The sequence below is a fragment of the Nipponia nippon genome, unplaced genomic scaffold (assembly GCF_047370975.1).
Source record: "Nipponia nippon isolate SJK-2023a ecotype South Korea unplaced genomic scaffold, ASM4737097v1 scaffold_1, whole genome shotgun sequence".
NCBI classification, from domain to species: domain Eukaryota; kingdom Metazoa; phylum Chordata; class Aves; order Pelecaniformes; family Threskiornithidae; genus Nipponia; species Nipponia nippon.
In genome coordinates this window covers 44,845,592-44,861,568 of record NW_028262290.1, presented here as the reverse complement: position 1 = coordinate 44,861,568, position 15,977 = coordinate 44,845,592, and the positions used below count along the sequence as shown (strand labels likewise).

Below are 15,977 nucleotides of genomic sequence, written 5' to 3'. Positions count from 1 at the left end.
CCTTAGAGTCTGAATTGAAGGTCTTTTTGACTAGAATCCCAATTTTTGTGTAAACCTAAAGACTGTTTTCTTGGCCATCTTTAAGCCTTGCTTTTGAAGCATTTGCTATACCATTTTTCCTGACCGTGTCAGAGAGAAAATTGCTGAATTAATGTGATAACAATACAGTTCCATGAGCAAAAAGGAAATGGTTAAATAAACTGTTGTCCAAAAGTGCTAAATATGCACAGCATAGTAAAGTATGGAAAGAAAATAAGCGTTGCATTGGAGGCAGTCATGAGTCTAAATGCAAATAGCCACATTAAGCAGCTATTTTTCTGTCCTGTATGTCTCTTTATGTTTGGTATTATTTTCTACCTAACAGCTATTAGCTTGGCTTTGAATGTTGTACTCAATACAATAAAGGTATATAAAAGCTCCCATTAAATCAACAGCAATGAAATGTGGTGGACCATGGCTTTCAACACCTTCATGTTACTTCCAATTTCCTTCAGAAATTGTTTTAAAAGTACAGAGTTTCTTTTCATCTCTAATAAGAAAATATAACAACCTAATGTTGTGAGGATGATTTTCGCTTAAGCAAATAACTGGAAACTTTTATCATGCTTCTAAGTGCAGTTGAAGGATGAAACTCATCATTATTTTTCTAATATCACTCTGCTATTGCTGTTATATTAACACTAGGACTAAAGGAATTTCATAGGAATCCAAGAATGGGACAGTGTTTCTTTTTTTCAGTAAAACTAGAATATCTCTTTAATACTAAATTAAATTAAAAAATTTAAAAACAAAGTATGAAAGCTAGATTTTGAAGAAGAAAAATAGTTTTCACCAAAATGTTTTCATGTTTTAAATTAAATCTGTCATGCAAATCATTTCATAAGCCTTACAGATATTCTGGTACCTTTATTGTACCTATTGTTATTCTCATTCAAACTTAATAGAGCTTTATTTGTAGGAAATTTCATCTTTCTACCTTTTATCAAGGTAGAAATGCTGCATTCTCTTGCTTCTCTTTATTATAAATTTGAACTTTCACATTGATCAATTTGAAATAAAAGTTTATTACTTTTAACTCATTTTCTTGGTGATCAAAGCATACCAATTATATCATGATCAAAAAATGTCAGATTATGTTATCTCTGGAAGGTGCCATGGCATTTATAGTAAGCACTTCTATCCATTCCAATTTCTTTACGTATGAGGGATGTTGCTTAGTCTAAGAAATATAGATAAATGTGACTGGCTGTAAAATGTATGTGAGGATTCTTGGGTCGTATTTTTTCAACTTTGGTTAGTTTAAAATTCTATGGATAGGGCCCTTCAGTATCCTTTAAGCCTTTCATGGATTTAAAGCACTATTCAGCATGAGAAGAGATGGAACAATTTAGCCTCTATTTTTTGGACTTTACTAGCATTACAGAGTTAGAGGTATAGCTATTTGGGGAACTCTTGAGTCATTAGGAAATGTTAATCAGATTTTCAGAAATGCTCGTAATGCCAGGTTTCATGCATACTGTATGCAGGCTTCATTTAGAATCAGATGATGGGAATTTTGTAAAACATCTGTTAAAGGTTGTGATGAATATTCATGACCACAGCTATCATCACCTGTTAAATGCAGCTCTGTGCTTCAGATGGCCTGGAGACCCACTGTTATAAGGGGAAATACAGTGTAATATTTTCCTTATGTAAAGATAATTGTTTGCCAGTTATATTACATGGAGAATAATCAGAATATAGTGAAATGAGAGCTCACAGCTGAGAACAAAACCAAAAATCTGAGGAGCCATTACCCCAACATATCAGGGCTCTTCTCTTCTGCATTTCCAAGCAGTAATGTGGAAGCAGGGCATGGCAGGTAACTTTGATACAGCTTAAGACAGTCTCTAGAAATGAGAGTTCTTTTCTCCCTTTCATCGTTAACACTAACACACTCTATGCTGAACCTGCTATGGCATATGCATACCTGATCTGAGACTCCTGCTTTTCTTGCCTCCAAGCTCTGTTTTCCTCCATCTCCGAGTTTCAGCTGCGGCACTGATGGAATGTGTTAATGTATTCAATGCGCTATAATTCAGTTACTCCCTGCAAATGTGAGGTGGTCTGGCCATAGTTTTGTTCTTGTTGTCATTGTTTATTTTTTTTAAAATAATGTTGCTTTCATCATGGTTGACAGCTGGCTGAATACGAGTCAGGTGTTACTCTAAAGATATATAGTGTAGTATAACAGAAGTGTTTCCTCATAGATTTAAGCAATTCCGGTCTGAAAAATCTGAACAGTAATTACCATAGCTCACACCAGTGGGTCCATGGCAGGGTGTCTGGATGCAAACACCTAACTTTGAAGGTCTCTAAGGCAAGGTCTAAGTGGTTTCTGAGAAGAAATATTAATCACCTATATCCCTTAGACATTCCAATCTGTAGGTTATTTCCCAGCTGTCACTCAGCAGGAGATATTGCACAAGTTTGCACAGTCAGACAGAATTTTTCTGACTGAGAGCTACAAAATAGAGCTGTTGGCTTGGCAGAACGTGGAGCCTACGTGTCCCTCTCCTTCATTCTTACTGAGCTCTTGGGGTTGGGTTCAAAAAAACAAGCACAGAAGGACAAAGCTTTCTTCTCATCTATAAGACACAAAGGGATTCACTTAGGCGCCTTCTTGTTGTCCCAAAAAGCAGGGTTCTTTTACCTGGTTTGCAAAAAGCCAAATAACACACACAGTCGAGATATTTGTTTATTTCATGCCTGCACAGAGATGGGTTCTAGGCGGTAACTCCGCAAAGCTAGCACACCTCAGTTAACATGCAGTGACATTTTATACATTTTGAGTAGCTGTTATCAGTGTTTTTACAATACCAATTATTCATCCTTGCTTCTATTGGTTCTCGCAAGCCTCGTCTCCACTTAAAGGTACTGTGTGTTTTAGATTTATAGAGCATGCTCGGTGGGTAGGGGTCTTTGCTTGGGACAGGGGCTTTATTGCTAGAGGTGTGGTTTTTACTATGTTAATTAGGATGGTTCATTCATGGTTCAAGTGATTCTTACTTTGGCTTTATCAGCGGCCTTGTTTTCTCATGCTTATCTTGGTATTTCCTTGCTTGACTGTTCTATGGTGTCCTCCTGTTTCTTCTCTCAGGCCAGGTCTTGTTAACTGTTTACAGAGGTTGATTAACATCCTCTGCCTTAACATCCAAGACTGGCCATCCATTGGATCGATGGGCCAGGGCCAACTGTATGAGATTCAATAAGGCTAAGGGCCGGGACCTGTACTTGGGTCACAACAGCCCCATGCAATGCTACAGGCTTGGGGAGGAGTGGCTGGAGAGCTGCCTGGCAGAAAAGGACCTAGGGGTGTTGGTTGACAGCCGCCTGAACATGAGCCAGCAGTGTGCTCAGGTGGCCAAGAGGGCCAATGGCATCCTGGCTTGTATCAGGAATAGTGTGGCCAGCAGGACTAGGGAGGTGATAGTGCCCCTGTACTCGGCAGTGATGAGGCCGCACCTCGAGTACTGTGCTCAGTTTTGGGCCCCTCACTCCAAGAAGGACATTGAGGTGCTGGAGCATGTCCAAAGAAGGGCAATGAAGCTGGTCTAGACCCTTCGGTCTAGAGCACAATTCTTATGAGGAGCGGCTGAGGGAGCTGGGGTTGTTTAGCCTGGAGAAGAGGAGGCTGAGGGGAGCCCTTATTGCTCTCTACGGCTACTTGAAAGGAGGTTGTAGCAAGGTGGGGGTTGGTCTCTTCTCCCTAGTAACAAGTGATAGGATGAGAGGAAATGGCCTCAAGCTGCACCAGGGGAAGTTTAGGTTGGATATTAGGAAAAACTTCTTCACCGAAAGTGTAGTCAGGCATTAGAACAGGCTGCCCAGGGAAGTGGTTGAGTGTCCATCCCTGGAGGTATTTAAAAGACGGGTAGACGTGGTGCTTGAGGGCATGGTTTAGTGGTGGACTTGGCAGTGCTAGGTTAACGGTTGGACTCGATGATCTTAAGGATCTTTTCCAGCCTTAAAGATTCTATGATTCTATGATGCTTTGTGTTATTTCTCGCATATCTCCAACATTCCTATCTAGTTACCTATGTATTTACTTATTTGTTTACCTATAGTTTAATGATCCATTAGTGTCTCTCTAGTATCACAACAGCTTCCAGAGGCTAACACAATCTTAGGACTGTAATAAACTCAGAGTGCTGTGCTCTTCAATTTTACCTGGCTAAGTAATACCACTGCAATAGATACTACTTTATATTTTTCTGACAAAAATGAAGAGTATCTTAAATTTATGATGATAGATCCTGTTTCAAGATATATATATATGCTCCCAAACATAGGAGTATGTAATATATATAAAAATCAGCATCAGCACTGTTTTTCTTATTACATGCAATTTCCATTTGAATTTTGTAAGTAAACGCACCAATCAGTAATTTCTGTGAACTGAGAGTTTCTGTGCCTTGTAAAACATATGTATAGCTCAAAAGATACATTTTGGTCTGTGCTTTCACCTTTCTCAACTTGCAGGGCTTTTTCACAGCTCAACAGTTTTGTCAGAAAAACTCAGGTGAGGTCACACAGCTATGCTGTATCAGGTTAGCTTTTGTTCACAGACTAGCTGAACCCCTAAGCTGAGTGTTAAAAAACCAAAGTGAATACAAAAATCAGCAAATCAAGATGAAGGTCCAGTCAATTGTCTTTGCCTATTTGAATATGGAGAACAGAAGATTGCATATTTGAATATGGAGAACAGAAGATTGCAGAAATATGGTATCAGCAAAGGAAGAAGTGTAACTTCAAGGATTCAGCATTAATACTTATTAATTAATTAATACTACCTTAATAGTAATTAATGCAATTAACTTGTACTTGAAATTATCTTGGATAGAAATCTAATCAAAATAAGACAAATAGCTTGAGTTACTGCTGTTGTAATGTGAACAACATGCTCACTTTCAAGTGTTGCAAGGTGTCTTGATGGATGCTTGTATCATTTTCCAGACTGACATTTCTGCTTATTTCAAGTATATTCTCCAAAATATAATTTTAAATTAATCCTTGTTCTTAGGCTTGAGGGTTTTCCTGTGAGCACCACAGTGCTCTTCAAATTTAGAATATCATCTTTAAATGGATTTTAAGTATACATCCTCTGGATTTTTACAGAGTGATTGCTCAATTGCAGTGACCACATTCTGAGTTCAGATTTCTGACCTGTGTAGGTTTGTGTGATTAAATTTTTATTTTCCCCATGTCTTGCACATGGATTATCTGTTTAATACCTATTTTAGATCAGATTCTATGCTAATGTAGCCAGACCATGTAATACCACATTTGATGAAAGAACAAATATCTTCTCACATCAGCAGTTTATATATGGATGAAAGAAAAGATTTTTTCTAGCCGTATCATGAATACTTACAAACTTACAATTGCTTGATTTTGTAGATGTATTGTTTATGTAGTTGTATCATTAATATAACGCAATAAGAGTTATTGGGGTTTTTTTTCCATCTGCGGGCACTCTCTTTCTGTTTTCTTTTTCCATCTCTGTCCTTTCAATCCAGACTTTCTTTGTGAAAGGTTACTAGAATTCCCATGCATTTCTGACCATGCTCAATGACTGCATCTTTCTCACATGCCTTTCTGCCCATTTATATTGTCCTCAGCAGAAACTGTGAATGTTCGGATTAATAATCTGGGAATGTCTGGTATAATGACAGCAATGTAGAGTGAGAGTAGTTTGATCAAGAGATAGCTTAGAAAGACAGTTTGAAGACCAGAGGGTACACTGATATTCCTAGGAGGCCAGATTCTTAGGTAAAGTGTACAGACAATAGTCTGGAAACTGGAATAATAGTAAATCGTGTACTTGTGCATGGACAAGTAGATGTGGCTTAAGTTTGGATTTCTTTGCTTTTTTGGGATTCAGAGCATTTGCTTTTCCCTACTGGTAGCAACTTTAATGGCTTCACTGCATATTTCTTCAGGCTTCTTAGTGTTTGCCTGTTTGTTTATTTGAAACTTCATCTGAAGGTGGGTGTGCAATACACAATACCCTGCCTAGATGAAAGTGTATTCAGACAAGAGGATGACTGGTGACAAAGTATATACAAGAACAACCAGGAGTGGCTAGGCATGCACAAAAGCTTGTGGGTTCCCCTCCGTCTGCTGGCAGTAGTGTAGACCCTTGGGCAGCTAAAAGTGCAAGTTCTTAGCAGAAGTGAGGGAATGATTTGTCTGTCAGCAGCTCTACATGAAATTTTATATGTTCATTAAGCTTTCTTATGATTAGGCTAATCTTCCAGAAAAGTGTTGTTCCTGATAGATCCCATTCCCATCAATTAGGCTTCTGTGAATTGAGCTGCAGCCATTAATCAGGCCTGTATGTACTCACCACATACCAGTCAGTCTACTGTGCTTCACATTGCTTTAATTTCCACTGGAATATGCATGTCTACATTGAAATAGGAATAAAGTTTCATGGCAAATAATAATCAAGCATTTGCTGACTTCTTAGTGATCATCTTTGCAGTCAAGGTAATTTCTGCGTTTCATCATTACTATCAATAAGACTAATCCAATCGGACCTTCAGAGGCTGTTCTGTTGCCTCACCCATTTTCCTTGAAGGTCCATTAAGCAATGGATCTTCCCAATGTGTTACTGTTGCAGAAACACCTGTGATAACTGTTGGTAATAATTGTACTAATGCACTGTAAAAATTCAATGTCCAGTAGCCGTATTAAGATAATAAAAACTTTCAGCTAGTAGTGTTACCTAATTGACTTGAACAATCCTCAAACTGTAATATTTGTTTTAATAGGCTTATGCTGTTGAGACATAGGGGGAAATGTAGTCTTTCTACAGATAACACATGGAACTGATATTACAAATATTTCACTGTTCCACTAAATACTTATTCCCTCATCTTAAGCTTCAGCTTTATTTTTATAGTACCAGAAGGATAAATAATATTATATTAATAAAAAGTAATTAACTGAAAAGTAACTTAATTTGAATGACTGGTAGTTCTTATTCTGAAATAGCTTCCATAATTCCTTGTTTCTTCATCTTTGAATTTCCATTGTTTTCCTATCTATGATAAATTTTCTTATTCTGAAATTTGAGGGAGGAAAAAACCTTTGGCATAGTGATAAAATTGCCCTTCTCCCACTGTTTAAAAATGATAATGTCTCTAAACAGGTTTTTTTAAATGGACACAGATGGCAGGTTTGTGAAACTTGGCATAAACTTTATCTTCTTTATTGAGAATTGGTAGTTAGGAGAGTTTAAAGAAGCTCATGGGATGTTATAAATTCATTTCTAAGCATGTCCGAAGGACATCTGCTCAGGTTGTAAGAGAGCTGAACAAAGATCCACCCATTCAGTACATCACTGGACACAGCACATGCAGCTGTCTGCTTTCAGGCAGTTGTTCCCCGTCACACATGAGGGATTTGTGAATGTCTCCATGAATTACATGAAGCAATATTTTCCAGGAAATCTCAAGAGTCAGAAAACTGCAGGTTAATGTCATTTTGAGAGACTTAGCAATTTTTGTTGAATTTACAACATTATCAATATTCTTTTAAACAACAAAACAAAACCCTCAGCATTACATAGCCTGGAAATACCAGTGCTGGACAGAAAGACAAATGGCATATACCACAGATACCTATTACTGGCTTCATATTACAATGAAGAAGTCAGTACAGGCAGTGAATCAAAGCAGAAAGATGGCAACTCTGCACCACCATCCCTACACTTACATGTATTCAAATACCTCAGTATTTGCTTTCAAATAGAACAGATATTTATTGATTAAATGCCAACTCCAAAAACACATACTGAAGATAACCTAAAAAATATTGATCATATAAAGAAAATTAGACACAAAGGAGAAAATTTATGTATGTAAAAAAATGTCATTTTTATTTATTTCCTCTGTAGTGGTGTCTAAAAGAGTCCCAGCTAGTCTAATCACGTGCTGAGGAGCTATAAAGAAATGTAAATTAAAAAAAGAAGGACTTTGTCTAATATGGCTAATAAGTTTAAAACATGGAGTCTATTCCTTTTTTCGGTCCAATAACAGTAACCCTCTCAATAAAAACAGATCTAGAATATTGCTGTGTGATAGTAGCACTTTTTGAAAATGTCTTTTTTTTTTTTTTTTTTGTTAAAGAATCAACATAGGTAAGATAAGAGCTACCAGTGTGAGGTGATGTGATGAACAAATGTAATGTGGAAATCAACGTTGTTGATCTTTGTGGGTACATTGGGTATAAAGTAGTAGTCCAGAGATAAGTAGACTGTTATAGTGCAGTTGTTCAATTTCTGTCTAAATTAACCTGCAAAAGTGACCAATTTGCATTAACCTGAGGCAAAAAAAAAATATTATGTAGTGTCACTTTCTTTCCCCTTAGCCGGTAGGATCTCATATTTCTATGGAGGCACTTAACTCAGAAATTTGTCCATCTGACCCTGCAAACGATTATTTACTGAATGAAAATAGCTCAATGTCTAAGTCCCTATAATAAACAACTGTCAGGCACATTAGCAGAATTGCATCAAACTATTAAAATTATAGCTATTTGAATAGCTCTTCGTTCCTAGGTATAAGTTTGTGAGGTATTCTTTTGTTTCATGTTTAATCTTTTTGTTTGCACTTCCAGGAGCTGGAGTTTTCCAACCTGTTTGCAGTCCTTCACTGTATCCACTCATTCTTTGCAGCCAAGGTGGCTTGTTTGGACCCTTTGTATGTAGGCAGTCAAGCCACGGCTTCTTCTGCTCCCACAACTTCTGGTACTGGCAAATTAAAGTATACTACTTGACATCTCACATTACAGCACTGCCACTTAACAACAAGACATAACAATGTATAAATATTCATAAGATGTAGACCTTTGGTGAACCATGTATGTGGAAACCAATCCTGGAGGCAAGACATCTTGCAGCGTGAGCAGATAAATGGTCATGTGGGATCATAAATTCAATCTCTGTTCTGCAAGACATCAGTAAATAATCCTAGTCAAAACCCCAGAATAGGATGGATGTGCTTTTAGTATGATCTACTTGTACTTACATACTGCTTTAAGCAACACTGGAAGCAAAGAAATAAATGACGAAATGAAGCACTTCAGTATTTAATAAACTTTTCAAATTGCTGTAATGATACACAAATAGAATTGTCATTTTCCTGTTTTCAGATGTTTTTTATGACAATATACTAAACTCTGAATATGAACTTAATACCCTATCATTATATTATAAATGACATAAGAGCAAGCAACAAGCATATAGTACATGGTGACAAGGAGATAAGCATGAAAAGGCATTTGTGTAAGTATCTCCTCAAATAAGAAAGCACTTTAAGCACTGTTGTAAATCCATATTTGTGTCCATACATGGAGTCATGCTGCTTTTTCTATTTTGTTCTTCTAGTCTAACAATAACAACAACAAAGATATAGCCATATTGGACTGATACATTAAAAAAAAAAAAACAAACAAGCCACAAAAAGCAAAACACCTTTCCATGAGGAAGTCCCTCTTCTTCAAGTAAAAATAAGGTGATATGAATTTAATTTTAATTGCAAATTAAGTGCAAGTGCGTAAAATATCATGTCTGCTATTTACTTCCTTCCTTTTTTTGGTCAAGAATTAAATTCTGTAAATCTAATAGTCTTTGTTCACAAGACTTAGCTGTTGAATTTGTTTCAGAGACAGTCCACCTCATGCATCGTTTCCATGTGTAACCTTGATTTCACATCGTAAGTAGAACTTCTGTGCCACTCAGGCTCTCAACAAAATAGACATTCTACATTATGCTTGAAAAATGAGTCCACCCTTTGAATTCTTAATAATTTCTTTTTTTAGATATATTGTTAGTAAAAGACAGGAATAAATTAAATAACGTGTAAAGAATAGATGACAATGCATAATGTCTTTGTATGTTAAGAATATTACATTACTCTGGACCACGTACTAGTTCCAGAGTATCATTTAATGATGAAATCTGATGGAGTTGTAAATTTAAAATTAATAACTTTATTTAAATATCATTTTGCAAAATAATTTAATTTTGTGCTATTACACACATCCGTGAAGATGGAAAAATGGTGGAAGCATGTGTGAGATATAGCTGAAACAACAGAAAAGATGAGGGATTTTTTTTTGCTAGACAGGATAAGAGAACCTAAAAAACTGCAGGAAGAACAGATAGTGCAGCTACAGTGTGTGCATAACATTTAAAATAGTATTTTGTGGGGTTTATATTTATTATATTGAAATCAAAACTTCTTCCCCCCCCCCCCCCCACTTGTCCCCCCCACTTGTTATAAAAGCACATAGCACGTAAGGGTTATGGACACCATCTGCCATGTTAAGAAGAAAGACTCATTCTGTCACATCCCTTTCTACATATTTAGATAATTAAAACTTTAAAAGTGAAGCCAGAGGAAAGCTTTTTCAAAATGGGAACAATTTAAAATGCAAGGCAGGGACAAAAGATGAATGAACTGTAGGGGCAAACCATGTCTTTGTTTTTTTCTCTTTGCATTAGAAGTATTTGGATTTATGTGTGTGAGAGTATCTTTGCTTTGAAGTACAGCTGATCTCAGTTGATACTAGTTCCGAATAACCTGAAAATATATTTTCTAGGGACTCTTGTCACTTTCAAATGACTTTCAGTACATGCTTACCCCTCCAAGGGTTACACATTTATTTTCCATGCTAAATACAACGGAACGATGTTGTAATCCAGCTATTAAATGCTTTAAGTGTCATCAAAATCCAACATTTTCATAGTCATCTTCATGTGTTTGTTTATATGAATTGTCCCTAAATAAGGGGGTCACATCCTGGTCTCTGAATGACACATAAAATTGCCATGGCTGTCCATGGGATCTTGAGTTTGTTCCTGAGAGTACAAACCCCGACATTTTGAATCCAAAGCTACAACAGGCTAAGGGGTTTAACGATGGTAACTCAGGCACTGTCCTTGTCAGGAAAGCATATACTGGAAACACAAATTTTGACAGAGCACTGACAATGCTGAAAACAGAAGCACGATATCTGTTAATGACAGTTCTCCTCCTCTGTGCTCCCCAATCACCTCCTTCCTTATAGTGTGTTGCTGTGGCATTCAGCTATCAGAGTGTTTGCCTGTGCTAACACCTGAGTAAATGCTCTGCTGGTAACAGTAGAATGTAAAACTAATCAGCTGCCAGTTGAATGTTTTTCCTTCAACCATTCATGTTATGTGCACAGTTGTACCACTGAAACTGAGGGTTGTTTAAGGAACGTTGTTTAATGTGCTTAAATGAACATAACATTTACCCAAACCAGCAGAAAGTATGTCATTGCAAATTGCTGTAGATTAATAGATTCCATTATATGAACCGCCCCCCCCCAAAAAAAAAAAAAAAACAACAACCTTTTAAAAAATGCTCCTTGTGCAGAACTGAGCTAATGACATGAACTTTTGGGACTCCACCAGGGTATCCTAGAGGTCTCTGTCAAATATTCTGTTTGTAGAACTGCTGTATTATCAATGAGACTTTTGTAACTGGGCATTAAATATGCAACATTTAAGAGACAAACGTTAGTCTGTAAATTGTTTTTTGTTTGTTTGTTTTTCTAAACCCCTGTATTTCAAAGAGCTAAACTGATGGGGCTTAATTGTGATGTTGTGAGAATATAAAATGCCATAGCCTTGACTGCAGATCAGCATTGGTTTGTAAATGCAGCAGGGGTTTGTGCACTCACCTCACAGAATATGGAGGTGACTCTGCATCCAGGCTTGCCCTTTTAGAGCAAGTTGGTCAGAAATCCAGTCTTGAACCGAAGAGGGAAAATTTTAAACTCTGTGTTATAACTAATCCTGAAATAGCAAAATATATTTTACAAACGTAGTAAATGGCTATATTTTTCATTTAAATACCTACAGGAGATTCCCATTTAAAGCATAGTGAACTTCATACACGTGTCAAAACCCAGGCTTTATGTTACAGCATCTCGTTTCACATGTAAAATATAATGAATACAAGTATTTTGTAAGTCAACAGAGCCCAGTGACAATGAAAAAACAGTTATAATGAACTACCAGCTTTTGCTAAAAATCTTTATGCAAGTGAAAGCAAATATTTTAACAACAAAAAGCAAACCAACAAACGCATAGCATAAAATGTAATTTGTTATCTTTATGTCATGATATTCTTAAATAAGTTTAATAAAAAAATTCTTTATAGTACTGTGCCTATTGAAGTGATGTTATATAGTATACCAAAAATATGTACTCTCAAGTATAACTAAATATATTTGGTTTGATTTGCTTTGCTTTATGATGGAAATTTCAGATAATCTGACCTTCACAGAACTAACCATATGCTAGGTTATAGTGTTAGCATAATTTTTTTATGAAAGCGTTACCAATTTTAATACGTGTTATTCTAGATTTCATCAGTGAATGAATACGTTTCATTTTCTACATCTGTTTAAAAATACAGTTCCAGATTTTCAAGAGAGCTTTGCATTCCAGTAGCATGAAGGCACCCTTGAAATAAAAATCAGGATATTTTTAAATGTTGGACATTTTATTTTGTTAATTAAGTGCAGCAAGAAGTTTGTGGAGACAAACTAGTTGTAAGTGGGTTGTTTTTTAAAACCAGTAATTTGAAGTTTTGTCTATTTAAACTAGAATTCATAAGAATGCAAACCAATAATATACAGTATCAATATGCTTTGAGATGAGAATCATGAAAAATATTATTTTCCAAATTAGTCCTTGATTCCACAAAAATATATTTATTTACTTTGTGCATGTAGACCTTATCAGAACACCTCAAAGTGGACAGTTATACCCGAGTAGGTAGTTGTCAGTACTGCAGCCTATTACTTTAAATGTGATTTGGTTTATTCAATGCCTTAATATGCTTCTTACATCAAATAAGATATTAAAAAAGCTGAAGATCTTGTGAATGTACAGTTGCTTTCCTTAGAAATTCAGCGGCTTTGCTACATATTGTCTAAGTATCCTTGAGTATTCCCTATGCCAAAAAGAAAGATCAGTGACAATTCCAAGGAATCTATTGGAAAATGTAATTTTATTAATACTAAACTCTAATCCCTGTATTGCACTTTCCATTTCCTTACAGGGTCTGGTCTCTGAAAAAGTGTAGTGTCTGAAAAAAAGTTTAAGCTGATTTTAAAATGTTCAACCTTGGGCAATTATGAGTCTGTACTTTGGACTTGGCAGCTCGACCAGTTCTGCATGATGGGAAGCATGAGAGACTCACTCAAGTTCCTGAAATTTAAGTACTCACCTTAGATGCCTAAGGTAGGACTTGAGGCTCTCAAAAGGGAAATACAAGACAGGAATGTAGCTTAGGATCTCTGAAGGTGCTTGCATGTGTGTGTGTGTCTGTCTCTCTAAGGAGCTAGAGGTGCTTCTACATTAGCACTTCCATTTTATCAGGAATGTGCTTTTGAAGCCAGGCTCCTGCCTGCTGCCACTCACTGTGCTATTCTTCATATCGCAGAGCTGTCTTTAAGCACATGAACTGGGTTTTTAGGATGAAACTAAATGAGTACCATACCTATATGAGTTCCAGGTCCTGATGGGCTTTCAGACCGTGTGGCCCAGCTGAAATGAGTCCAGAGGAAAAAACTCTCTGAGATGCTAATGGCGAGGCTGCCAGCTCCTGGTGCCAGCTGTTTCTGTCTCTGCAGCGGCTGCTGCTCGTGCACCGTGGGTCCTTGAAGGACCCTAGAAAGCTGAGATGCACAGTGTAGCTCTCCAGTGCTTAGTGCCTGAAGGGGGATGCTGTGCTGCAGCAAGGGGCAGAATGAAGGTGAAGAAGGCTTATAGGTGCCCAGGGCAGGTTTTTCTGCATCACCTTTTTCCCTCGCCACACTAGGACAGTACTGACTGCAAGCAGGCTACCCTGTGCAGGTCAGCCCTCTCCCTGCTGCATCTTTCTCCCCATGTATGGCAAATACACACCTGAATATTTGCTCTGAGGTCCCCAAGCACACTTACCTGTCCCCTCACCCCATTGCTCAGACAGACAGCGAAACTGTACTCTCAGCTACATAACAGAGCCTCTAAACCTCTTATACAGTCAGGGGACAGCATTAAGGATTATGACAAGGGCATCCATGTACCAATAAGAATGCTTCAGTGCGTGATTATCATTCAGGTTAAAGCAAATAAAGTCATATCTGAGCTTAAGTGCTTTCCTGACTTGGAGGGTTCTTAAGTGCAATTTTAGTATTTTCCTGGAATAAGGTCTGTAATGTCAACACATTTCTACATGCTTGGCTCCATTTTCAGGAAGTTTAGCAGAGATAGCGGTTCATATCCTGTGGGAATCATAGAGAAAAGCATAGGAATACTGGAATAAAAAGAAATTTCTGTTTGGGTTCTGTATATTATTACAGTACATTACATAATCTAGTAAAGTACATTGAATAATGTAAAACTGAATGCTTCCATTTACATGACCTAGTCAATTTTCACTATGGTATACATGCCTTCCACTTTCAACAACTTTCTCCACAAGAATTCCAACTATATATTATAGAAATTCTTTTATTATTCAGTATATACTAATATATAATGCATAGTATGTGTGTGTGTATGTATGTGTGTGTGTATATATATTAGTATATACTAATGGAAGATATTCAGTATATATTAATAAAAGTTACCTATTAGGCACAACTATAAAACAGAAGCATAAATCCATGAAGCTTTACATTTAAAAACTTAATCTTGTAATACTATAAAGAAAAATATGTATATTAGTTGAAGAAATGGCTATTTTTGCAGGATATGCACAATCTGGATATACAATAAAAAATTGATAAACATTAACTGATTTACTATTTCATACCTCCAGGAACTTTGATTTTTTAATTATTCTTATCCCTTTAGCATATTTACAATATACGTCATAAGTTTTAATTTGTTATGGATAAAAATGACGGAAAAAATGTAATAGAAAGTGCTATATATTTTATAAATATTAAAAAATTAAGAAAAATTATTCAAATTATTTATTTAATTTTTAGTTATGGTTTTGTGGTTGTTTGTAATATGTATTTGTGACAAACATAAGTCACCTAGTTGTTTAAGCTCCTTAATGTACCACTAATAAAATGCTATCTTCTGTTTTGTTTTTGTTATGTTTTGGTTTGTTTCTTTTTGTAATGGAACATAACAGAAAAAAATAGAAAATAAATACTTTTTTAACTAATCTTTTGCATTCAGTCATACAGTGTATGAGTTTTATATCGTTGAAAGCCAAGTCTGAGAGATCAAGAAAATACTTGAAGAACCTGGGGTGGTAAAGTTATTTCCCAACACCATGTTCAACTGTTTATTAAATAGAAATAATGATGATTCCTTACTTGTATGATCATTTCCACAAGGCGTGTCACCCACTTAAATTCTAACTAGGATTTTGGAAATATCCTCCTCTCTCCTGGCTATGAAGCTCACCTACAATCAGAATATTTTACCACACAACCACCAGATTATTTTACCATTGACATTTAATTACTTAGTGTTGGTTGGAATGAAGTTGGGCCTGACACTGCAGTGCTTGAAGGTATTTTTGGTACCTCTCTGCAATCAAACAACTTTCAAATAGTGCTGCAAGTACTAGAACAAAACCAACTTTGATGAGTTCAATTTTGTTTGTTTTTTTCGCTGACTGAGGGAAGAGATGCTGGAAGAAGGGGAGCCCCTGCTTTTATTTAGGCACCTTTGTACCTTTTCAACAATTTAGGGTGACAGTCTGCAGTGCACATCTTGTGGGCACATTTTTGCTGCCTTTCTTGTGCTCCCAGTGTGGAGAAGCCAAGTAAGCTCCCTTGTGACAGTGCTGCTCTCACTTTTCTCCCCCACCTCCTCCACAAGCAGTCACCAAGACTTTCTTGGATCTCAGGCTGGGGTTGCCTTCCTCAGTTCTGTACCCAGGGAA

At 36.6% G+C, this 15,977-nt stretch overlaps 1 protein-coding gene across 8 annotated transcripts in view; it reads left to right on the top strand.

Annotated features, from left to right (window-relative positions):
* Window positions 1–15,054, top strand: part of SNTG1 (syntrophin gamma 1) — a 355,828-nt gene extending 340,774 nt beyond the window's left edge. For all 8 annotated transcript variants that reach the window (XM_087753570.1, XM_087753564.1, XM_087753555.1 and 5 more), the window contains one exon: window positions 8,665–15,054. In XM_087753570.1, coding sequence (XP_087609696.1) covers window positions 8,665–8,823 — 159 coding nt within the window. In that variant the 3' untranslated portion in view covers window positions 8,824–15,054. The remainder of the gene's footprint in view (window positions 1–8,664) is intronic.
* Window positions 15,055–15,977: the final 923 nt, after the last annotated feature.